At 44.5% G+C, this 24774-nt stretch overlaps 1 protein-coding gene across 1 annotated transcript; it reads left to right on the top strand.

Moving 5' to 3' along the window:
* Window positions 1-591: 591 nt before the first annotated feature.
* Window positions 592-24558, top strand: CHRNB3 (cholinergic receptor nicotinic beta 3 subunit). The gene is made up of 6 exons (XM_007127113.3): window positions 592-646; window positions 10290-10441; window positions 11432-11476; window positions 20888-20997; window positions 21238-22120; window positions 24304-24558. Exons 1-6 carry the CDS (start codon window positions 592-594, stop codon window positions 24436-24438), a joined length of 1380 nt encoding a protein of 459 aa, XP_007127175.1. The 3' UTR covers window positions 24439-24558.
* The last annotated feature ends 216 nt before the right edge of the window (window positions 24559-24774 follow it).

Here is a 24774-nt window from a genome sequence, read left to right as displayed (position 1 = left end):
CTCTTTTAGCAGCTTTCAAATATGCAGCACGGTATTGTTAACTCTAGTCACCATGCTGCACATTGTATCCCCAGGGCTTGTTTTTACAACTGGGAGTCTGTACCTTTTGACCCACTCAAATAGTGTTTACTCTTCTGAAGCTCCAAGTCCCAAATGAAGGATGATGGAGGGACACTGTGTAGGAGAAACTTTCACTAGCTTCCATGTTGCATGTTTTCATATGTGGTTTTTCCCTTTCACACAGCTCTCCAACCTTGAGAAAACTAGCTCAGAACATTCAGAAGTTGTCTGGGTTCATCTTCTCTCCATTGCCCTGCATCTCTTTGCGAGAGAGTGAGTTAATAAGTCAGGAGTTAGGACCCAGAGATATTTCTCAGACTTAAACGATCTGACAGCCGACTGGAAATCAATGAGGTGTACTTTCAGAGACGTCGCGCTGATATGAGCTGGTTCAACCCTATTTTACCCTCTCCAGGTGTCCACCTTCCCCGGGTTCTACTCTGAACTTTGAAGCACTGCATTTTCTTGTCCTTTCCGATGGAAATACCCTGTTGTTAAAAAGGAAGGAATTAACTTTCTCAAGCTGACATCATGATGCCGGCAGACTTTATCCTGGTGTTCAGTGCCCTCAGTGTCACCAGCTCAGGTAAGCTCAAGCTAAAATAAATGAAAACTTGATCATTGTTAGTGCTGATAATGTTAGAATTACAAAATGTAATGTGTAGGTATCTTTAGGATAACCTCTAAAATGTGGCTCCGATGAGTAAGTCTATGAAATCTGTATATTGCTAAAGAAATCATATCTATGAATTCCATAATGTTTATGCTTTTGTCATTTATTGTGTTATTCCTTTGTGTGTGTGTGTGTGTGTGTGTGTGTGTTATTCCTTTTGAATCGTTATCAGCTTGGTACAAAGATATAAAAGCAGGGAAAATCTTACCAAATGCACTGAATGGTGCTCAGAGAATTGTTAAAATATTTAGCATAGGAATTGACTATATCAACATTTTAATATCCTATCTATTAACAATCACAATATCTGTGTGCAGATAATTACCCAAAATATCATGTAGACATAGAAATATTTTCATAAATTTGTGTATGTAGGTATATTTAGTATGTATGTACATCAGAATTAAACGAAATATATATCAAACGTCTATGAACCTGTGTGAGTTTTCTGTGACTATTATCCACCGGAAAATAGAGGAAGTCTTAATAAAGAATGAGGGCAAATAAAAGGCGAGAGAGAGAGAGAGTGAAAAGGAAAGAGGGAGAAAATAACTGAAAAGTTTAGGGAAAAATGGTCATTGTCACCTGCCAGTTTTCTGGGTTTGGGAATCATTTCACTTCTCCTGTAACTTAAGAACAGAAATCTCTTCCATGACACCAGAAACCATATAGAGCCAGGAGCCAGATGGTGAGAAAACAGTGTTATTCCTTTAGCAATTTGTATTTATTTGTCACTAGTACTTTTGCCACATCTGATTATTGTAATTTTCAGATAGAGAACCAGAGGCGCTGAGATAGATTTGCCCAAGTCCTGAAATAAATCCTGGAATTAAAAGTCATAAGGCTGTGAGGCACACACACCTGAACGTCATTATACGTCAAAAATGTAGCCTTTGCTACGTACCTGGGGCTCAGAAACACACAGTCACTTCTAAGGGCAGAGACTTTCAAATATCACTAAATTTGGTCTCTGCAAAGTCTTAAGTGCAACTTGCCAATCATAAAAATAATAATCAACTTCGGTGTGTTTTAGCATGCAATTAATCATGAAAATAATAATCAGTTTCTGTATAATTAATGTCTGGTGTTTTTCTGCCTTAATTACGAGAGCATCCTATTTCCTATGAAAGAATTGATTCCTACCATCCTGCTCACAGAGAAACCACCCCCTGGTTAGCAGGGACAGTTAGGGCGAACCCTCTGGATCATCTCTGCCCCCTCCTCTGTGCGTTGTAGGTTACACAGAAAGATGGAATCAGAGGAGGGCCTGGTCCCCGTCTTCCTGTGGGGGCTGCAAGAGTTTGGGAATGTAGACTGAGCTGTATACATCCGTCACTGATCTATAACAAATCCATGTAGTAAACGGCAGTAACTCTGGAATTTGTGAGTAGTTCTAGATCCACTGGAGTCTATTGCTATTTTTAGATCCGCACCACCTTTCCTTAAGTTCTTTAACTGGGCTACTCATTGTAAAGAAAATAGTTTCTTTTTGTTACACAGAACTCCCTTTTTCAAATTACAAGGGACAAGCCGTCATCTCTGCATTTCTGGTTTTGGTGGCAGGATCATTGTCATGGCCACGCTTTGTGTCTGCTTCCAGAAACAGGGACTCTGTCTTCTTCATCTTCCCATCGCTCTTACCACCTGATGACGTGTGTTATTCATTCAAAAAAATATTTATTGAAGATCTACTGTATTGTAGTAATCGTTCCAGTATGTGGGATGTAAGGAGGAATAAACAAGGTTGTTTTAAGAAACTTTCATGCTAGCAGGAAGCCATGAAATATTTATTATTTGAGTCCACCCTGAGGGCTAGCTCTGCGTGTCGGCAGAAGAGGCTATTTGTGGTATGATTTTTTTTGGACGAGGTGATGATAATGAAAGCTAAACCCCAAACATACCAAAAGGTGTCAAACAATTGAAATTCTTCAATTACTTCTCTACTCTCCTAGCTGAGGATAAAAAATGGTCTTGTTTTCAATAAAATCGTAAATAATCATGGGAAGTTTCATCCATTAAGTTTTTTTTATTGAAGTAGTGTTGTTTTATAATATTATGTAAATTATAGGTGTACAATATAGTGATTCACAATTTTTAAAGGTTATAATCCATTTATAGCTACTATAAAATGTTGGCTATATTCCCCGTGCTGTACAATATATCCTCGTAGCTTATTTTATACCTAATAGTTTGTTCATCTTAATCCCCTACCCCATGATACCCCTCCCCTGTCCCCACTGGTAACCACTAGTTTGTTCTCTATATCTGTGAGTCTGCTTCTTTTTTGTTATATTCACTAGTTTATTGTATTTTTATCATCTATTAAGTTTTATCAATTATTTATACTTTGGTATAAGAGAGTTTGTCAAAATTTTGCTGAAAGCAGTTGTTGATATGGGGGTGAGGAGAGAGCAGAGGGTCTGAGCACCTGAAAAAGGTAAGGACACAGGAGCACGAAGGATAAAGAGACCAGAAGCTCAAGTCATGGGTTCCAAAGAAAATTTGGTCTCAAGCTGTTTCTGCGTGCCCCATCCAAATCTGTCATGATTCCACTCGCTGGGGCGAGAGAGCTCTAAGCTCCTCCCAGGGAGTGTCTAGTCCCGGGATAGCTTTGGTCACCGTTACCTGGATGCCTTCTCTGTTGCAGCCAGGTGTGAAGGGCTGTTCTCGAATCAAGGGCGCATCTCAATCTTGAGTTCTCTGTGTATCTTTGGAACAGCAGATATTGGCATTAAGAGGTCACGTTTGTGGCTGTCTCATGGACGTAAAGAACCTAGAAGCACTGGGCATGTGAGTGGCTGGACATTCCCCATCACTGCTCCCTATTTTCACTGGGAGAGGTTAAAGGTCTTATTTGAGATCACACAGCCTGGAATCAGGACCAGACCTCTCGTCTCTGGGTCTGAGTTCGGGGCCTCTCAACGTTGAATAAATATTCATTGGACTCTCGTTCTAACGAGTGATGAGTTTGGCAGGAGACTCGGTGTCCTGAGCCAAGAGCAGCGCACCCTCCTGCAGCTCTGCCCCAGCCCAGTTCCACGTGGAGGAAATCACTAGAATCAGGCAGGGCGCTGCATCTCTGTCTGTCTGTCTGTCCGTCTGTCCACATGGGCTGTCTGGTCCTCCCTCTTCTTGCCCTCTGCCTGCGGGGCTGCTTGTCTGGTCCCAAGGGAAAGATTGTGACAAAGAAAAATGAGACAAAGATTAAGTAGGGATGGGACTGCCCTGGTGGTCCAGTGGTTAGGACTCTGCGCTCTCACTGCTGAGGGCACTGGTTCAATCCCTCTTTGGAGATCTAAGATCCGCCAAGCAGCACAGCACGGAAGCAAAAAAAGATTAAAAAATTAAGCAGGGAGAAGAGAAGAAAGGGGGAGAAAGACGTTTCAGGAAGAAACGAAAATTCCTTTTTTACCAAAAGAGATGGTGAGAAGCATCTCTAACAGGCAGCACACATCCTCTGAAGATGTGCCTTAGACCTAGTGTGTGTTATGTGTGTGTGTTTTGCGGAGGGGCTGCAGGGAAATGCGGGGAGACCATTGCCTGGTCTGAAGCAGGGTGGCTCTGCTCTGTGACTGTAAAGCACTGGGCGTCCCCCTCCCCAGAGAGTGACCCCAGAACAGCGCCCATTCAAGAGTCCCCCCAACCAAGCCCGCAGCAAAGCAGCCTGCCAGCTGCCACCTGCAGCAGAGGGAGATTCCAGGGAGGCGGGCGGGCGATTACAGAACACCCTCTGCAGGGTCGAGTGTCTCCCCTTGACCAAACAAATACTACCCGGGACCTGGTTTTAGAGCACCATTCTTCCCCGCGATAGACAGCTTGAAGCAACAGTTTGGAGAATACAGTGCTAATAACACAGCAGCAGAAAGAGCAGTAACAGCCAATATGTGTTCATAGAAGTGAATTGTTGGAACAGTTTTTATGTGGCAGTAAGACCATGGCGGAGGGAACAGTCTTTTTCCTCCTCAATCCTCAGTTAACTTCATGGGACGGTGGAAAGATGGCAGCTTGGGATTCAGAAAACCAGCCCGCCCCCCCATTCGCTGGGTGACCCCTCGCAGGTCCCCTGGGTCTGCATCCATAAAATGAGGGGCTCACATCACCATGAAAGTCCCTTCTGGCTCTGTTGTCTTCACCTCTTTATCATTTCTCTTTTCTTCCTCTTTAATGAATACTGAAATTATTTCCGAGTACAAATGTCCTCCCGTCCCTCCCCTAGGAAGCTGACTTTGGGAACTGCAAACCCCCATGGCAGAGGGGGGTGGGAGACTCACTCATCTTCCAAGAGCAGTTTCCTGACTTGTCAATGAATCATTGAGATGTATCTTAGAATAGTGGTCTTGTCTAATTAAGCTGAAATAGAAGTCCATTAGCAAAAATTTGGTTTACACACAACTTTTCAGGAATCCACTTTTTTCTTTTCTTAATGTATTTTTTAAATTTTACTGAAGTATAGTTGATTTACAATGTGTTCATTTCTGCTGCACAGCAAAGTGATTCAGTTATACATGTATATATTCTTTTTCATTTTCTCTTCCACTATGGTTTATCCCAGGATATTGAATATAGTTCCCTGTGCTACACAGTAGGACCTTGTTGTTTATCCATCCTATATACCATAGTTTGCATCTGCTTATCCCAGCCTCCCACTCCACCCCTCCCCTACCCACCCACCTTGGCAACCACAAGTCTGTTCTCTGTGTCTGTGAGTCTGTTTCTGTTTTGTAGATATGTTCATTTGTGTCATATTTTAGAAGGAATCCATTTATTTCTTAAGAGACCACTTGTCCTGGAAATCCTGAGAACATCTGTGGTTCCACATCCTCTGGAGCCGAGAGCTGGTCTCCCGTGCACAGAAAGTGCTGTTATAGCCTTTTGTGCATTTATTCATTCATTCGCTCATTCACTTAAAGTCATCTAATGTTTACTGAGGCCTTAGCCTCAAAGATCAACATGGAAGCCCTTGCCCGTCCTCATAACATTCTATTTTACAAGAAGAACAAACCAGAAACAGTTTTGGGCCTGTCTCTACATCTGCTCCAATAATGTCAGTGACTTCAGCTTCTATTTTGGGGAAGATACTAGGCAGAAAACATTCAACCTTTGGCCTTTTTCTTTTCTTTTTTGGTAAGGTCTGTTTGGGGCAATGCAGATTTGTACTAGCCAGCTCAGGCCACCAAAACAAAATACCACAGACTGGGTGACTTAACAGAAATTTATTTTCTCACAGTTCTGGAGGCTAGAAGTCCATGATCAAGGTGCCAGCAAACTTGGTTTTGGGTGAGGGCTCTCTTCCTGGCTTGTAAACTGCTGCCTCCTGGCTGTGTCCTCACATGGCCTTTCCTCTGTGCTTGCCTGGGGAGAGATCTCTGGTTTCTCTTCCTCTTCTTCTTTTTTTTTTTTTTAAATTAATTAATTAATTTATTTTTGGCTGTGTTGGGTCTTTGTTTCTGTGTAAGGGCTTTCTCTAGCTGGGGCAAGCAGGGGCCACTCTTCATCGCAGTGCGCGGGCCTCTCACTATCGCGGCCTCTCTAGTTGCGGAGCACAGGCTCCAGACTCTCAGGCTCAGTAGTTGTGGCTCACGGGCCTAGTTGCTCCGCGGCACGTGGGATCCTCCCAGACCAGGGCTCAAACCCGTGTCCCCTGCATCGGCAGGCGGACTCTCAACCACTGCACCACCAGGGAAGCCCTTCTCTTCCTCTTCTTATGAGGACGGCAATCCTATCGGACTAGGGCCCCACCCTGATGACCTGATTGAAGCTTAATTGCCTCTTTTGAGGCCCTGTCTCCAAATGCAGTCATACTGGGGGTTAGGGCTTCAAAGTATGGATATGAAGGGACACACATCCAGTCCGTAAGAGCCAGTACAGAGCTACGTCTTTTCCTCCTTGTCTCAGATGGCAGCTCACCCTCTGACATGGGCAACAGGGTCAAAACAAACACACGGGTCTCTGAGAGCAGATCTGCTCGCTTCCCTCTGGACGCTGGTGAAGAGCAGGGTCCAGCTGTCCTCACAGAGGGGTGGCAGGGGCTGGGGAGGTCAGGTCATAGTCTTAGGAGATCCTTCCCAACATGCAACTCCCACTGCCTCCAAACTGACACTGAAGTTATCTGCCAGGAAGGAAGGTCCAAGGTGCAGTCTTAGGATCCTTCTCACATGTCCAAAATTATGATAATGCACGGCTGTCCCCGCTGATAAGCCCATGGGGTGTGTGTGTGTGTGTGTGTGTGTGTGTGTGTGTGATGTGTATGGTGTGTGTGTGAGTGTGTGTATGGGGTGTGTGTGTTATGTGTATGGTGTGTGTGTGAGTGTGTGTGTGTGTTATGTGTATGGTGTGTGTGTGAGTGTGTGTATGGGGTGTGTGTTACGTGTATGGTGTGTGTGAGTGTGTGTGTGTGAGTGTGTGTGTTATGTGTATGGTGTGTGTGTGTTACGTGTATGGTGTGTGTGTATGTATGGGGTGTGTGTTACGTGTATGGTGTGTGTGAGTGTGGTGTGTGTGTGTGTTATGTGTATGGTGTGTGTGAGTGTGTGTATGGTGTGTGTATGGTGTGTGTGTGTGAGTGTGTGTTATGTGTATGGGGTGTGTGTGTATGGTGTGTGTATGGTGTGTGTGAGTGTGTGTGTTATGTGTATGGGGGTGTGTGTGTGTGGTGTGGTGTGTGTGGTGTGTGTGTGAGTGTGTGTATGGTGTGTGTGTGTTATGTGTATGGTGTGTGTGTGTGAGTGTGTGTGTGTATGGTGTGTGTATGGTGTGTGAGTGTGTGTGTGTTATGTGTATGTGTTGTGTGTGTGTGTGGTGTGTTGTGTGTGTGTGTGTTATGTGTATGGTGTGAGTGTGTGTGTGTGTTGTGTGTGTGTGTGAGTGTGTGTGTGCTGGTTCAGATATCGTGCGGCTGTCCTCAGCCTTCCTGGTGTCCCTCCACCCTTATGAGATGTTGTCCTTAGTGACTTGTTCTCACGGGCTGAGCTGGTTCACAAGGATTTAGGAAGGTCACGGCGTCCTGGCTGTCGGGAGCCACGAGGGGAGGGTTTCAGCTGGCGCCGTGGATCCTGAGTAGAGTTAGCATCTGTACAGGGAAGAAGGGCGAGTAGCTGGTGGGCAGGTACTTGCAGGCCCAGCGCAGAGCCCAGCACACAGCGTTTTCCTCCTTAGGGGAGGGGCTGCCTGCCCAGGGAGGGGGGCGGTGGGCGTGGGGGACAGCCGCGGCCCCCCTGCTTCTCCTTCTCCTGGGGGGTCCAGCTCCGGCTCAAACCCTCCAAGGCTACTCGGCAAACACATGCCAACTAACTGCGCTGTTGTCAGCTCGGCAGCCACTGTGCCGGCACCGTCCTGAGAGCTGGCATGCTGTAGGGGAGCCAGACAATAAAGAGATGGACGCACAGCCCCATCAAGAGCTCCAACACGGGATAAGGTACCCACATGTGAGGGTACAGTATATGAAGTACACACGCAGTGTGGGGAAGGAGCCTTAGATGCTGTAACCTCAGTGACGTCTTCAGGAGGAGACGTGAGCAAGGCAGGGCTCCCTAGGGCGGGAGCTTCCCGGGCAAGTTCTGAAAAGTGCAGACGGGCTGAGGCCTGGGGACGAGGGGCAAGGCCAGAGTGGGAGCGGGTGGGCACCCTCTAGGGCCTGGGAGGCCACGGTAAGAACTGGGGGTGTTCTTCTAAGTTTGATGGGAAACCGTGGGGCGGGTTTGAGCAGGAAACTGACATAATCCTCTTCTGCTTTTAAGCAATGGTCTAGCTGCTGGAAAATGGACTATAAAAGGGGCCAGAGTGAAGCAATTAGGAGGCAGCACAGGAACCCAAGAGGGAGACGACGGAGTCTGAGGCCAGGGTGGTACCTCTGGAGGGGCTGGGAAGCCATCAGAGCTGCCGTGCTGCTCAGGAAGCTAAGCCCAGGTGTGGGGAGGGAGTTCGGGAAGTTCAGCCTCTTCCCTCAAAGGCTTCGGGGAATTTCAGTTCCCTGTCCTCCCACTGCCTACATTTCCAGGAAGGTTTTAGGGCCTGTACGGAGGGCTGTCCTGCTGCCCCCCGCTGACCTGCTTCTTGATGCCTCTCTGCTGGCTAAGAGTAGTGGAAGTATCAAAATTTGAGAACCGTTAGGCTTTTGAGTAAATAAGCACAGACGTAAGGTTACATCTCTACCACTCCTCAGGATCTTCATCTTCACCAGCTTGCTAGAGCGGAAGAGAAAGGGAGGAGGCGGCCGCGGCCCGCAGCCCATTGTATCCGCGCCCTCCTCACCCCGGGAGGAGCGTTCCCAATTACATTTTGAATCACGACTCCCCATTACAGGGAAGGTCTCGTGCACACGTGGAGCATGTGTGCGATTTTGCTTTTCTTCCCGCTAAGACTCTCTGGGTTTTCATTGGGTAAACGTGGGGGCGTGTCTTGCATGTGACCTTGTGAGCCACGTGCGTCTCTCCGTGGGAAGAAGAGGTTTTCTATGGGAAAGCGGATGGTGGAGGATGAGTCACCGTAGGATTTCAGAGGGTGCTGGACACAGGGAAAAAGGGGCCATATTTAAAACAACAAAGAGCTTCCTGGTTTGAAATTGGATAGCATAGCACTGCAAAGAAACAAAACTTACCTCTAGACCACGTTCCTAAACCACTTCTTCAACCTGAGTGTTAAAGCTTGAAATTAGGGTGTTTCTTAGGCTTTTGTACACTTGGGGAGGAAAAGAGTTGTTGTTAGAACCTGGTTCTTGGCCAGGGAAGCTCTTCGTAAGGGAGGACTTCCCCAGGAGGAAGGGAGGGAACCGGCCGGACATGTGGTAGGTGTTCTGTGAACATGTGCTGAACGTATGGAAAATGGCCTGGCTCTCCCTTCATTGGTTCATTCATTAAGTAGACATCAAATGAGCTCCTGCTGTGCCCGGACACTGTGCTAGGTGCTGGATGAACATCACCAAATAGCACAGATACTGTACCTGCCATCGTGGAACCCGAGGGGAGGACAGACAGGGACAAATGCATGACAAATTGTGATCAGGGATGTGAAGGGGTCAGACCAGGTGCAGTGATGGACAGTGCAAGCAGGCAGAGACCGCCTCTGTCAGGCGGATGGAGGACCACTTCCATCCATCCATGGCCGTGGATGATCCTTCTGGGGTCAAGGTGTTGACCTCTTGATGAGAAAGCCCTGTAAGAAGGCAAAGCTCTGGGTAAAGTATAGAGTCTACTTTTAATGATTTTTCTCTTCCAGTTTTATGGGGATGTAATTGACATATAGCCCTGTGGAAATTAAGGAGGCACAGCAAAATGATCTGACTCACACGCATCATGAAAGGATTACCACAATAAGTTCAGTGACCATCCATCACCTCATACAGATACCACATTAAAGAAATAGAATGAGAGTCTACTTTGAGCGGTGCGTTTGGGGAGGGAGCTGGGGTGGGTAAGAAGAATGTTTAGAGAGAACCCTTGTAGCCTCAACCCAGCCTCTGCTGAATCAGGCTGTTTAGAAATACACGACGTCCGGCTGGAGAATGTGGGCCCAGCCGTCGCGCCTCCCCGGTTAATTCGGATCCCCTCATGTCTTACAGCTGCTGCAGGATTCAGGTCCATAGCCGAAGAAGAAGATGCGCTGCTCAGACATTTATTCCAAGGTTACCAGAAATGGGTTCGCCCTGTATTACAATCTAATGACACCATAAAAGTATATTTTGGGTTGAAAATATCTCAGCTGGTAGATGTGGTGAGTAATCTTTGGCCCTCAGCTGCAAAGAGCATGCATTCCTTCACCCATTCTCGAGGCTAAAATTTGATTTTGTTTTCTTTCCCCATGTCTGCCATTTCAGTTTTAAAAATAAAACCTGCCCCAAGAAGCCAGTGAAATGACCCGCGGAAAGAATGAGAACGTCATTTTCATTGCAACACTGTTGGTGGGGTGTGGGTGGCGTGGAGGAGGGACTTTTTCCTCGGGGGGGGCGGTGGGGGGATGTGGCTGCTAGAAGGGCATCACCCTTGGCAGTTCTGCTGGAGCCACCAAGGTGAGCATCGGGGTGAGTGGCAGGGCTGCAGAGGTGGGGCTGGGGCAGGGCTGGCAGGGGTGCTTGCAGGGAGGGACGGCAGATGGTGACAGCACCAGAGTGAGTGCCTGGGTGACCCCATCCCCTCCCGGATCCCCTCAGGACCCCATACCTTTCCCTGACACACCACACCTTAACATTCTTTACTAATTTTCCTGTCGGGCTCACATTTCTGTCATGATGTCCCCGGGGAAGTCCGTGAACTTCAACAACCCCGATTCTGCAGAATCATTCTGCCGTGGTCCCCAAAGTCGCAGAATAATCCTTCGCCGTTGCCCACATCCTCCGCCCACCACAAGTGCACACACGCATCCTCCCCAGCTGGCTCAACGCCCAGGGTTCCTTCTAGAAGATCATGCAAAGCCCATCTTCCGTTTAGCTAATACTTCATTCTACTTCACACCCTTACCGTGCCTCCGGTTATGCAATTTTATATAAATATCACCACAGTGAACTACTACTTGCTCTAATTATTATTTTTCATTTTAAGCAAAATATGCATAATACTTTAGGGTCTCAATGCCATTTAACTGTTCTTCGGTTGAGAATCTTTTTCACTTTGGACCCCTCAAAGGTAAGACTCAGGAAGTCTCGGATTAAAAAGGAAATCCAATACACAGTTTCACTTAATTTGAATTTAATTTTCATTCTCTTAGGATGAAAAGAATCAACTAATGACAACAAACGTGTGGCTCAAACAGGTAACTGTCAGTCCAAGGGCTGTAGCTCCCCCCTAATTGTTCCCATTCTTTTCTACTGAGAAAGGCTCCCGTTGAAAAATAATTACTTACAAGAGCATATTGAGTTCTTCAGAGAGATATTTGGGAGTGTTTGGGGAAGGGTTTATTCTTTTGTATTCTCTTCTACTCTCTTCTGCACGAGTCAGAGGTCAGTCTGGAAGCTCGTAGGCACACCTTGCTCTGTCTTCTTGCTTCTGGAGTGGGCAGGTAGGAGGGTGACGCTGGCACTGGTCCCTGGGCTACTTGGAGAAAGGGGGGAAAGGTTTCAGGGTGCAACTTATCCCCATTTAAGCTACCACAACTGGATAAGAAAATCAGGGATGTTAAATTCTCCCTCTTCCCCCCTGGTCCTCCCTGGGATGACTCTTCCCCTAATGTTGTTCCCTAGAAAGAGAAAACAGGGAATGACAGAGGCCACTCACCACCAACTTCAGAACAAGGTGAAGCCCAAGTCAAAATGATGAATCTCCGTTTTCCTGATATGACTCGAAAAGCATGTGAATGGTTTTCAGATCCTAGCTTGGCCATAGCCCGTTTCCTGCTCTTTCGGAGTCGCCAGGAAATAATTACCATTCAAGTTTGCATATGTCATGTAAAGGAGAAAATATTGGCACTTCCTTGATAGGAGGTGAGAAGGTTGATTTAACTGCTTATTTTTTATTTTTGTTAGCAATTATTTGTTTTTTTACGGGATGTTGCCTCATCTCCCAGAGATTTAAAATCTTCCCAGTGGGGATATGTTAATTATCTCACTTAATTTTAATGTACAAACATAATATTTTATACTTGTTTATGCTGAAATGAATTAGTTATCTATTCAGGGTTAGTAGACTTGTTTAGGTCTTTCTGCTAATGGTTTGTTTATAAGGAACAATGGATAAAAGAGACTGTAAGGACATTCCCTAGACTTCATCCGGTGTCATCAAATTTCTCCCACCCAAAATCTTTGGTCAGAGTTGGATAATCATTATAAATTTTACTAGTTTCTAGTTCTCTGATTCTTTTCTTGGTGGGTATGTTAGCATGTTATGAAATGGATCTGCATATTTTTTTACTTGCAAATATAAATGTCCAGGAGAAAATAATAAGCTAGGAATGTAGATATAAAAATACAATTTAAATAAATGTATTTTTCGATATGCCTATCTCATTCCTCAGAACTTATCCCACTTTTGCACTTTCTAAAGTGGAATTTGGAGGTATTTTGAGTTCATAAAAATCAGTAAGAAGTCCTGTATTTGAGCTTTCAGGGAAGAGAAGAAAAACTTTTCTGTTAAAGTATAAATAGGCTTGGGAATTTGGCAAAAATAAAACAAACGAACAGACTCTCACTGATTCACACACACCTCTTCCAGCTGCTCCTTGAGGCTAAGCTCTTACACTTAAAACAGTGGTCCAGGACCCTTGGCCTTTGAGATAATAAGGACCTCTCACTTTTCTTGAGATTTTTGGAAATAGGGAGTCATTTCAGCCAAAGAGAACAATGTCAGACACGAAGGGAAGAAACCACTACTCCTTCGTTTCTAGCTGTACTTTGGAAATGACCTCTCGCAAACCTATGCCCCAGAATCACAGTGGCCTGGTGAGAGCCTCCAGGGCAAGACAGAACCACCACCTAAAAACCCCCAACACCCAAAACAGAGCAAGAGAAATCTCCAGGGGGAGGTGGGGGCTTGCTAGCTGACACTTAGAAAAGCCAGCTGGGGACTTTGGTTCCCATGTCATAGAAGTAACGAGAGTAACATGGTTTCATTGCATTAATTTGCAATGGGTTGTCATGGCTCTTATCCATTTACATTTCTCAACCTCTCTGAATTAGCAGAGCAGGTGTCATTACCCCCGTTACCAGAGACTGAAGAGTCTGCCTCAGCTGGCTGGAACCAGCTTTCCCCAGTTAGGGCCTTGTCTGCACATCCAGCTTCGCACAAAACATCAAGGCCTGTTTCTAAATTAGAGGAGGATCCAAAATGGGAGAAACCACCAAGAATATTAGGAAACTATTCCACTCACACAGACTGGATTTGGAGCGGGAATGTCACAATAGGTATTAGTCAATAAGGGCTATGTTGTGGCACAAACAATGTGGCAACAAAAAAGAAAGGAGAATCTATGGCCTGGGTGGCAGGCAGGGAAGGCTGCATGGAAGAGGAGGCATTGGCGCTCCACCGTAATGTTACTTTTATACTTTTTTTAAAGCTTTTTAAAACTAAAAAGGTAAAAGAAAGGACAGAAGAAAAGGGATGATAAAAAGAAGATAAAATTGATGTTTAAAAAAAACTATCATTAGTGTTTTACACAGATGTCAGTTTCAGAGTAGCCAACAACAATACTGAGATTTATTGAGCACCTGCCAAGTGCCCAGTCACTCTGCCACTTGTGTCACAGGAATGAATGCATTCAATTCTCACAGCCACCTCCTGAGACAGGCCTGTTATTATTCCCACCTTGCAGATGAGAAGACTGAGGATCGGAGGACTGGAGTGACTTGCCTCGGGTTACACACTATTAGGTGCAGCCTGGCTTGTATAAAGAAACCATATTCTTCTTCAGACTGGAGGGAGCTCATGGGAGACGTCCGGCGCTCCTCTCAGGGCTGTCCCTGTAGAGTCCGGTTCCTAATCCTGGACTTATAAGGCTTCGATTCCTCAACCTCTGAGACGTCTCACGGAGTTGGTCTAGAAAGACATGTGGGACAGAATGAGGCTAGGTTTCATTCCATCTTCCATTCATTCCACAGGGTTTACTGAGAGGCTGCTAAGGGCCAGGCACTCTGCTAGATCCTGGATGTACAGAGCACAAAACAGCCCTGCTTCAAGGAGAGGCTCTGGTGTTAGCTGTGTAAAAAAGAACTACTGTAATATGATAAACACCATAAGGAAAGTATATACACAAGGAACTGGGTCATTACAATCATGACAATGAAACAGGAAGTAAATCAGGGAAGGCTTCCAAGGGGAGGAGACATTTAAACTGGCTCTTGCAGAATCAGTAGAAGTTCTGCAAGCCATAAAAGTGGAGAAGTTGTGACCCACCTGAATAGGCATCCCAATAACACGACTTCCCAAAGCTCTCACACCAGAGCAAACCTACAGGAAACTCTTTCCAATCACCCCTGTCTACCTCAGTCAAAATAAAGACGAAAATGACCAAACCTTCCTCTTTTGTCATTGCCCTCTCAGACACTGAAAAATGCTCCCTAGTTCATTTTCACAGAGAGAATAAAATTCTACCTACTTGGACCAAAACCATGTCTCCTGATAGCATATGCAACTGAGATGCTTGTTTTTTTTGTTTGTTTACCCAATTCCTCTGCTGTATCTTCTATTTCCTTCATTCTCATCTGATATATCTAGACATTTCTCTTCTATCCTCTCAACCACAGACCTTTACAAGCACAAATTTAGTGACATCCTGAAAAAGTCCTCTACGTGGAGCTATTTTTATGTTACTGATTTTATTTTGCAAACTCATTTGTCTTCCTCCTTTGTACTTCCAGAGAGTAATGAAGACCATATAAATCATAAATAGATTATTAACTCACTAAAACTCCGTGAGAAATACTCACTGCCCTAGCCGCTCAGATTCTGCTCCATCGTTGTCAAGGTTAGGAAAACTGCACCGTAGGTACCCAAAAGGGGATGGAAGATGAAAATATCCCTTCTTTAATGACAGGAGGGTTGGCCCTTTGCCTAGATGTTATCATGTGAATAATCACTCTGACTACAGATGTCAAGTGTATTCACTCAACTAGCACTTCCTGAGCACCTACTACGTGCCAGGGATGGTGAGGGCACTGGGCCTGCACCGCTGGAGGCATACTCCAATGAACCAGTAAAGATTCACTGTCGCTGAGAGCCGGCTGCTATCACAGCCGCATGACGACCCCAGGGGAAACAAAGCTTCCTTAATGTCTGCCCAAGCCAACACCTTAGACTGGTGTTGTTTCTCCAACAGCTGATTCCTGTTTTAGATCAACAAAAAGTTCAGAAACATGATGAAGGCCTCATTGGATGAATCCCTGCAGCTGGCTTGCAGGAGAAAACCAAGAAGCTGGTTTATTTCGTAACAAACCCAAGGAAAGGACGGCCTCGCTGTAAGGTCTGGGCCATGTTCCCAAAGGCTTCCACAACCTGTAATGGCACTTGTACGTCTAGGAATTTACCTCAGACCTCCCTCACCATCTTATTTTCCTTCCTTCTCTACAGCCTCACTCTGACCTTAGCAGAGGAGACCCGTGTGGTCTTCTGATTCACGTGGCTTCAAGCAGAGTGAGCCAGGAATCCAAAGTCTCACTGTATAAACTTGAGCAGGTCACTTCGCCACTCTGACCCTCAGTCTCTTCATCTAGCAAATAGAGGCAATGCCTAGCTCACCGTGTCGCTGGCAGGTTAAACGGGATTGTGTACGTGAATGTGACTCCTACAGGGTCTGGCACGTAGTGGGGACTCAATAAATGTCATTTCCTGGTGCCACCTTTGTAGGCTTTCTCATCCTTAATGACAAAGCCCATTTCTTGGCCTTGACAACTTATAGATATTATGGGAATATGAGACATAAAATATGTCATGTTGCTGTCTTTAAAGTGAATCAACATTAATTCAGTTTTAGGAATTTCACACCTGACTTTGAGATAACTGAAGATCCCAAGGGTGTCCCAGAGGTTTCCAATCACCAGCAAGGAATATTTGTTCCTTACTATCTTTTGGTCTTGGGATTAAGAATTACTAATTATTATAATAATATTTTTTCTAATTATTAAGAACAATTAGAAGAATTTATTTATTATAAAAAAGTCATGACTTATAGTTTAAAAAAGTCTTATGATTTAGGTTTAAATGAAATTTGGTAATATCTCGACACTTATGGGGGATATTTCAGGTAATATATGTAAGAAAAGACAGTTTTAAGGGAATATATATGATATGGATTTGAAGTTGCACTTTTCAGAATTAAGAGAGCTAGGCTGGGAGTATGTTTCCATTTTATTTCTCAGTCAGAGATTAACTTTGGTATTTGGCCCTGACCTACCCTGCGCTCCCCTGTTTCCTATAATAACAAGCTCTCAAGACCGGGACTGCTGCAAAGTGGAGCTGATGTTTGTACAGGGCTTTGGGAATCTTGGCCAGGACATGCTCCATGAATACTGGATATTGTTTCTAATCTACTGCTTTAAGAAGGCAGAGACAGGAGATCAATCTCCACATGCCTCCACGGTTTCAGAGAGAGCAGGGAAGTGACCAGAAAGCCTCACAGCTCCTTAGAGAGCAGGACCGGGGATTTGGGTTCTGAATCCTCACCTTGACCCAGCTGATCCTAAGACGAGCAGTGGCCCTGGGGTGTGGGGCTCAGCCAGCATCATGGTGGACCACAACCTGCTGGGAATTCTGTGAGCCGCTCTGATGGGCACGTCGGGGGGGAGAGCATCTCTGATTCCCCAGGTCTAGCCTCAGAAGGGCCCCAAGATGGTGAGGAATGTCTCCCTTAACCCCACAGAGGAGCACAGCCAGTAAAGAACAGTGCAGGGGTGGAACTCTAATTCAGTGCTGCCTCTCTCTCTCTCTCTCTCTCTCTCTCTCTCTCTCTCTCTCTCTCTGGTACCCCCAAGTAAGCGGCAATGACCACACGTCCCACCTGCCCCTTTACCTTTACTGGTCAAGAACACACCCTGAATCCACTGGAGCCGTCTTTATATCCTCCTCGAGGATGGAGACGCGTCCCTCATTCATCCATCCACTCACATCTGCTGTTCATCCTGGAGCAGCGTCCACGGCAGACCTGCCCTCCGCAGCACCCACTGCCCCTTCCTACCCTCTGCTTCAGCTGCGATGTCGTCAAATCTGAACCTCCTTCCCTGTCCACTCACTGTCCTGCATCTTTACACCCAAACCGCGCCCTTCATGGCAATGACCACAGGGTGCGGTGATGGTTTGCCGGTTAGTTTACTCTTTCTTGTCTGAGACAGCCCCAGGCTAGGAGGGCAAGGCGGCCCTGCTCAGGGCTGGTATAAGCCTCGCATATTTGTGGGATGAATTAATTCCCCCCCAATTGTGAGCCTCCTAAAGCTCTGTCTCTGTGCTCTCTGGCCACAGCTGTTCATTTTGCTGTCCGGTGAGCGAGACAAATCTTTCTGACCGAACAGTCTCTCCCGCTGGGGCTTGGCCCACTTCCCTGAGCACAGTCTGCATGGCTGGTGTGCGTCTGCTGGGATGTGCCCCCAGAATGTGAGCTCCCCACCTTCCTCCTTAGCTGTAGAGCCGGCCTTTAGGTAAAGACAGGCAGTGCCTGCAGAAAAGACTGAATTCCAGAAGCAGGCAGTTTGATTTCCAGATCTTTAGGTTGCAAGTGGAGGAAGTATGGGTTTGGACTCACTAACTGTGCTCGCTTAAGTCAGAGTGTAAGAGCCCCGCTCCAGCCAGTCTGCCCGAGTGCACGTCTGTCCCCGGGGCTCATCGCCTGTGGGCCTGCAGCTCGCGATCTATTTTTATATATTGACATATACTTTCCATATATATAAAGAACTAAAAACTCAGTAATAAGAAAACAGGCAACCCATTTTAAAAATGTGCAAAAGATTTAACAACCACTTCACCAAATAAAATGTATGATGGCAAGTAAGCACATGAAGAAATGCTCAGCATCATTTAGTCATTAGGAAAATGCATAATAAAAACCATAATGAGATACTACTTTACAACTATTATAATAGAGTTAAACATTTAAATGTGACAATACCCAGTACTAGAGATGATGCCAAAGAGCTGGGCTGCTCATGCATTGCTAGTGGGAATATGCAAAATGCTTCAGTCTCTCCGCTATGTATCATATTAAGTTAAACGTACACTTACTCTATGACCCAGCCATCCCACTCCTAGGTATTTACCCAAGGGGAAAAAAAAATTGTTTTCACCCAAAAAACTACAAGATGTTTATAGTGGCTTTATTTATAATCATTAAAAACTGAAAAGAATCCAGATATTTTACCTGGTGAATGGATAAAAAGAATTGTGGTATATTCATGTCTGTCCCCGGGGCTCATCGCCTGTGGGCCTGCAGCTCGCTCCCTGCTCGGGATCTATTTTTATATATTGAAATATACTTTCCATATATATAAAGAACTAAAAACTCAGTAATAAGAAAACAGGCAACCCATTTTAAAAATGTGCAAAAGATTTAACAACCACTTCACCAAATAAAATGTATGATGGCAAGTAAGCACATGAAGAAATGCTCAGCATCATTTAGTCATTAGGAAAATGCATAATAAAAACCATAATGAGATACTACTTTACAACTATTATAATAGAGTTAAACATTTAAATGTGACAATACCCAGTACTAGAGATGATGCCAAAGAGCTGGGCTGCTCATGCATTGCTAGTGGGAATATGCAAAATGCTTCAGTCTCTCCGCTATGTATCATATTAAGTTAAACGTACACTTACTCTATGACCCAGCCATCCCACTCCTAGGTATTTACCCAAGGGGAAAAAAAAATTGTTTTCACCCAAAAAACTACAAGATGTTTATAGTGGCTTTATTTATAATCATTAAAAACTGAAAAGAATCCAGATATTTTACCTGGTGAATGGATAAAAAGAATTGTGGTATATTCATACAGTGGACTACTTCTCACTAATATAAAAATAAGCAAACTACTGATACAACCTAGAAGAATCCAAAATGTATTCTGATAAGTAAAAGAAGTCAGGATGGAATGGCTACCTATTGTATGATTCCATTATATGACATTCTGGAAAAGGCAAAATTATAGGATCAGAAAATAGATCAGCGGTTGCCAGGGACTGGGGATATGGCAGTGGTTGATTACAAAGGGGCAGCCCGAGGAAAATATGGGGCAACAGAGCTATTCTGGTATCTTGATGGCATTAGTGATTATCCAACTGTTTGCCTGTAGAACCGTAGAGTGACTTTTATTGTAAGGAAAATTTTAAAATGTAAAAGTGAAAACAAACCAAAAATGCTGCTCTGAGTTCCCTTCAGCATTCCTGGGATTCAGGTTTGCTGCTGGTAGTAGAAATCTCCTTAGCAGGAGACAAATAATTCATAGGAAGGAAATTATATTTGCTTTTCAAAATCGGCAGACGACGAGGAAGGAAGAGAGGAGCTTGTGAGTACCAAGTAAGCATGATAAATGCTTTATTCGTTTGGGCTCTTAAACTGTCAGTCTTCATATGCATGGCTTTCCATAAGTAGTCATGCAATTTTTTTTTTAATCCTTTAGAGCGTAGCTTTTTAAAGACCCATATCTTTTAAAATTTGTTTTTCAAGGAGTAAGCCTCACAAATATTGCCTAAGAGAGACGATGTCTCATCTGGTGTGTATAGTTCCATCCTTTTCCAGGCATCATGCATATTTCAATATTTTACCATCGAGTGGATCATCTATCTGCAGACAGATGACAAAGTTGGCATCACTGAGCCCCAGGAAGCCTCCTCACACTGGCCACACCCTCCCAACTTCCTGAAATGTCATTTAATATTCTCCTGTATCATTCCTCAACTGTCCACATGACAGACAGTGGAATAATTAATTTTCAGGTCAGATTTCATAAGATTCTAGACCCTAAATCTTTTTAAGTCCACTTCTGCTGTAACTGGGTCATCCATACATCATCCTTCATAATTCAATCAATTAATGGTCAGTTCTGTTAATCTGGATCCACCAACCCCTGTAAAACATGCTAAATGATTTCATTCTATTACAAGGAAAAATATGCAAGCATCTGGAGGCTAACAGCATTAGGACTATAATTTAAAACTGGATTTGGTACTCACAGAATAAATTCAGATTAGAACTTAAAAGGAGATTCTTGGGAAATATTTTTTCATTGGATAAAAGTTATAATGTCCTCAGGAGTAGTCAGCGGATACTGGAAGTTTCATATTAACATGCTGCATGCATCTTTGTCCAAGACTCTTGGTTGATATTCAGAATCATTTGTCTCAATACCATTATCATGAGATTACAATATCGCTGGACCAACTCTCCTAAAATAAACTGAGTTAGAGCTATCTTTGCTTTTCTTTTGTTCCTTAGGAGAAAATAGGCTGAAAAGATAGGTCATGAATCAGTGGTGTTTGCTGCTGAACCTCTAAATTGTGAGGTAGATACGGCAATTTTGGAAATCCCAGACTGGACAGGTGTGAGAGTCTGGGCACCATCAAAGACCAGGCTGGCTCGAACCGTATCTTGACCTGCCCTGAGTCACGGATAGGGTCATAAGGTCTAAAGTGGATGAATTTCCCTTTTAAAACAAAACACTGGATTAGTAAATTAACATAAACTTGAAGATTCCAAACTCTAATACCTTGAATTTACAGGACAAAATTACAGTATATTAATTTCACACAGGAATGGACAGACCACAAATTACGCTGGAATCCAGATGAATACGGTGGAATTCATTCAATTAAAGTTCCGTCAGAATCTCTCTGGCTTCCTGACATAGTTCTCTTTGAAAAGTAAGTATCACAGTAGAAAAGTGCACTGGTCGGGTTAGGAGAAGAAATAGAAAAGCCTGACTGTGCCAAAATAATTAAAAGAAAGGTACAACTTTAACGAGAAAATTATTCCTTTTGGAAATATTGTTTGACCCTGTGGTAGGAAAGTCATAAAATACAAATAGTACGATGGTGGGAAAAACAAAAAAAAACCAGTTAATATGTGTTCAACTAACCATCAGGTGAACCGTTTTTCGACAGCACTGACGGACGGTTCGAAGGCTCGCTCATGACCAAGGCCATCGTGAAATCCGACGGGACCGTGGTGTGGACGCCTCCCGCCAGTTACAAAAGCTCCTGTACCATGGACGTCACCTTCTTCCCATTCGACAGGCAGAACTGCTCCATGAAGTTCGGATCCTGGACTTACGACGGGACCATGGTTGACCTCGTCCTGATCGACGAGAACGTGGACAGAAAAGACTTCTTCGACAACGGAGAGTGGGAGATCCTCAACGCCAGGGGCACGGCGGGGAGCAGGAGAGACGGCGCGTACCAGTACCCGTTCATCATCTACTCCTTCGTGCTGCGCCGCCTGCCCCTGTTCTACACCCTCTTCCTCATCATCCCCTGCCTGGGGCTGTCCTTTCTGACAGCGCTTGTCTTCTACTTGCCTTCTGACGAGGGGGAGAAGCTCTCCTTATCCACCTCTGTCTTGGTTTCCCTGACAGTGTTTCTGCTGGTGATTGAAGAAATTATCCCGTCCTCCTCCAAGGTCATTCCGCTCATTGGCGAGTACCTCCTGTTCATCATGGCCTTTGTCACCCTGTCCATCATTGTCACCGTGTTTGTCATCAACGTGCACCACAGATCTCCCTCCACTTACCACCCCATGGCCCCCTGGGTTAAGCGGCTATTTCTGCAAAAACTTCCTAAATTACTTTGCATGAAGGACCACGTGGATGGCTACTCTTTCCCAGATAAAGAGGAGAGGAAACCGGCAGTGAGAGGTAAAGGCCTCGAAAAAAGGAAACAAAAGCAGATTAGCGATGGAGAAAAAGTTCTGGTCGCTTTCCTGGAAAAGGCTGCGGATTCCATCAGATACATTTCCAGCCACGTGAAGAAAGAGCATTTCATCAGCCAGGTGAGGGGACTGCCGCAAGCCAGGACTGAGATTTTAACGTCTGTTTACAGCAAATGCGTCCTTGTTCAAAATGTGACCTTATTAGCTCTCTGCTTGACACACATAAAACTTAAAACAAGCCCTGACACAAAATAGAGGCTTCAGTGTGGATTTTCAGGGAGAAGTTCACAAAAACAGAATGAGCAAAAGAGGAGCAACTATAGATTAAGCACTATTTCTTATAAGTAGACTTAATTCTATCGAAAATAATTCAATTCTACATTTTAGGTTGGTTATCCTGGTCTCTGGTCATTTATCTCTCACTTTCAGTGGGATGATGGGTATCTCTATTCAGCATATTTGGAAAAAAGCAAACAGAGAGAATCAGTTTTTAAATTTATACAAAAACATGGTGTAACAACAGATATTTAGTTCACAGATTTAAACAGATTTATTTTTTTAAATGTGACGAGGGTGTGGATTTCAGACTCAAAACCGTCCTGCATACAAATGCTACCCATGTTCCATATGACTTGAGAAAAGCTACTTAACCTGAACTTCAGTTTTCTGAAACCTCCCTTGAAGGGTTATTGTGAGGGATTAGTGACATCAAGTATAAAACATGCACTGTGTGCCCAGCGCACGTGGTCTCATGATTATGTAAACAGTCAATAAATGTTAATCCTCATCTTTCTTCTCCCCGTCTTCCCTCCCTCCTCTACACGGTCCTTCCCCCGTGGAAGGAAAATATTATTTGACATATAAATACTCAGCACAGAAACAGGTCTGTTGCTTAAAACGAGTTAATACTTACAGCAGTTTATAGGGTTCAATTATTTTACTCTAAAATCAGTGAAAATTAGTGCCAAGATCCTGATCTCATAAACAAACTTATGAAAGAATAGGGTTTTTTAGAAATATCCTCTACTTTTCATGTAGACACTGCCTAGTATCTCTCCTCACTTACAATTTGCCATTTTTTTCATCCACTGAAAAATTTTTTAAACAGCACTAGAAAAAATGCTGCTATAGAAAAAACATTACAGCTATCCTTAAGGGTTTTTTGTTTGTTTCTTTATATCTTTTAGAAATTCTTTTTTAAATTTTATTTTCATTGAAGTATAGTTGATTTACAATGTTGTGTTAATTTCTGCTGTACAGCAAAGTGACTCAGTTATACATACATATAGATTCTTTTTCATATTCTTTTCCATTATGGTTTATCGCAGTATATTGAATATAGTTCCTAATGCCTTTTAGAAATTCTAATACAAAGATTTAAATAGCTTTTAAAAAAATTATAAAAATAACACATCATCAGCGTAGGGAATTTGGAAAATACAAAACATTTAAGATGATTCACATTGTTAATAATCCCCCACTTAAGTTTGAAACTTTTAACAATTTCATCTGTCTTCTTTGTGGTTTTCCCCAAGGTTTTATTTCTAAACCTCTATGTGCACAAAATACATTCAAGTTCTGCATCAGCTTCTATGTTCCTTCTAGAACGGCAGGCGTCCTGCTTGGTACCATCTTTACCAAATCCCCACGTAGTGGAAATGGGACACTTATTTTCCCTTGAAAGATTGCTGGCCCCGTCTCTCGGGCTCCCCCCGACCCCCACCGACCCTGCAGCTTGTCCTGCACTGACCTTGCCCTCACTGGCCACTGCCCAGTCTCCCCAGCCTCCCTTCCTCCAGAGGGACTTGGTCTCCTCTCTCCCTCACCAGTTCCTGTCATCTCCTCCAGGAGTGTCCATTGTAGCCCCACCCACCTGGGGAGTGGAGGAAAAGAGGGCCTGAGTCAAGTGACCACAAAAATTCTTAATTTATCAATTTGTGATTTATTTCCTGTGTCAGATCAGGAAGCATCACAGTAAGAGATGCTGGCTTTTTATTTGGGTAAAAATCAGGCTTTTCCCATTTCAATCAGTAACGTTTACGAAAGCATCAATGACTCTGTTCTTTCAATTTTACATCCTCAATGGTGATGAAAGTGTTTTCCCATGAACTTGAATTACGGGCTGTTTTCTTGGGCACCGTCAGTGAGGTCCCAGGAAACCTATATTGCAAGGGATGTGTCAGGTGCGTTTGGAAAACTGCAGGGCTGTAAATCTGAATAGGACTCTTCCTGAAGTCCCTTGAAATGAATTCAGAACAGCTGCCCAGCATCCTGAATGGGAGACGTCTTTTTCTCTTTTGCAGGCGGTGCAAGACTGGAAGTTCACAGCTCAAGTTCTCGACCGGATCTTCCTCTGGCTCTTTCTGATCGCTTCTGTCACCGGCTCAGTTCTGATTTTCACCCCTGCTTTGAAGATGTGGCTACACAGTTACCATTAGGAACGAGTCTCCAGAGCAATCTAAACCGCACACATAAAGACAGAATTATACCCTAGAACTGACATCCAGCCCCCATGTGTATACAGCATCCAGGCGCACGTGCTTATCAGGAGGCCCCGAGTGTAGACGGCGTCTTGTGTTATCCTCAGGGAGGTTGAACCTTGGTTGCCGTGAGAGTGAGCTGGGTTTACATCAGGCAGACCCTCCTCAGACCCCTGCCTTGGCTTCTGCAGACATTCAGGGAGGAATCGCGTGTCCAGACCTGAGGTCACCAGCCAAGACACACTAGGACTGTGGCAGTGGCCCACGAAGAGTTCCAGGAGGAGGTGTGGGCAG

This window comes from Physeter macrocephalus, chromosome 20, assembly GCF_002837175.3.
Source record: "Physeter macrocephalus isolate SW-GA chromosome 20, ASM283717v5, whole genome shotgun sequence".
NCBI classification, from domain to species: domain Eukaryota; kingdom Metazoa; phylum Chordata; class Mammalia; order Artiodactyla; family Physeteridae; genus Physeter; species Physeter macrocephalus.
Note: the sequence above shows the minus strand (reverse complement) of the source record. Positions and strands in the feature narration are given on the sequence as shown.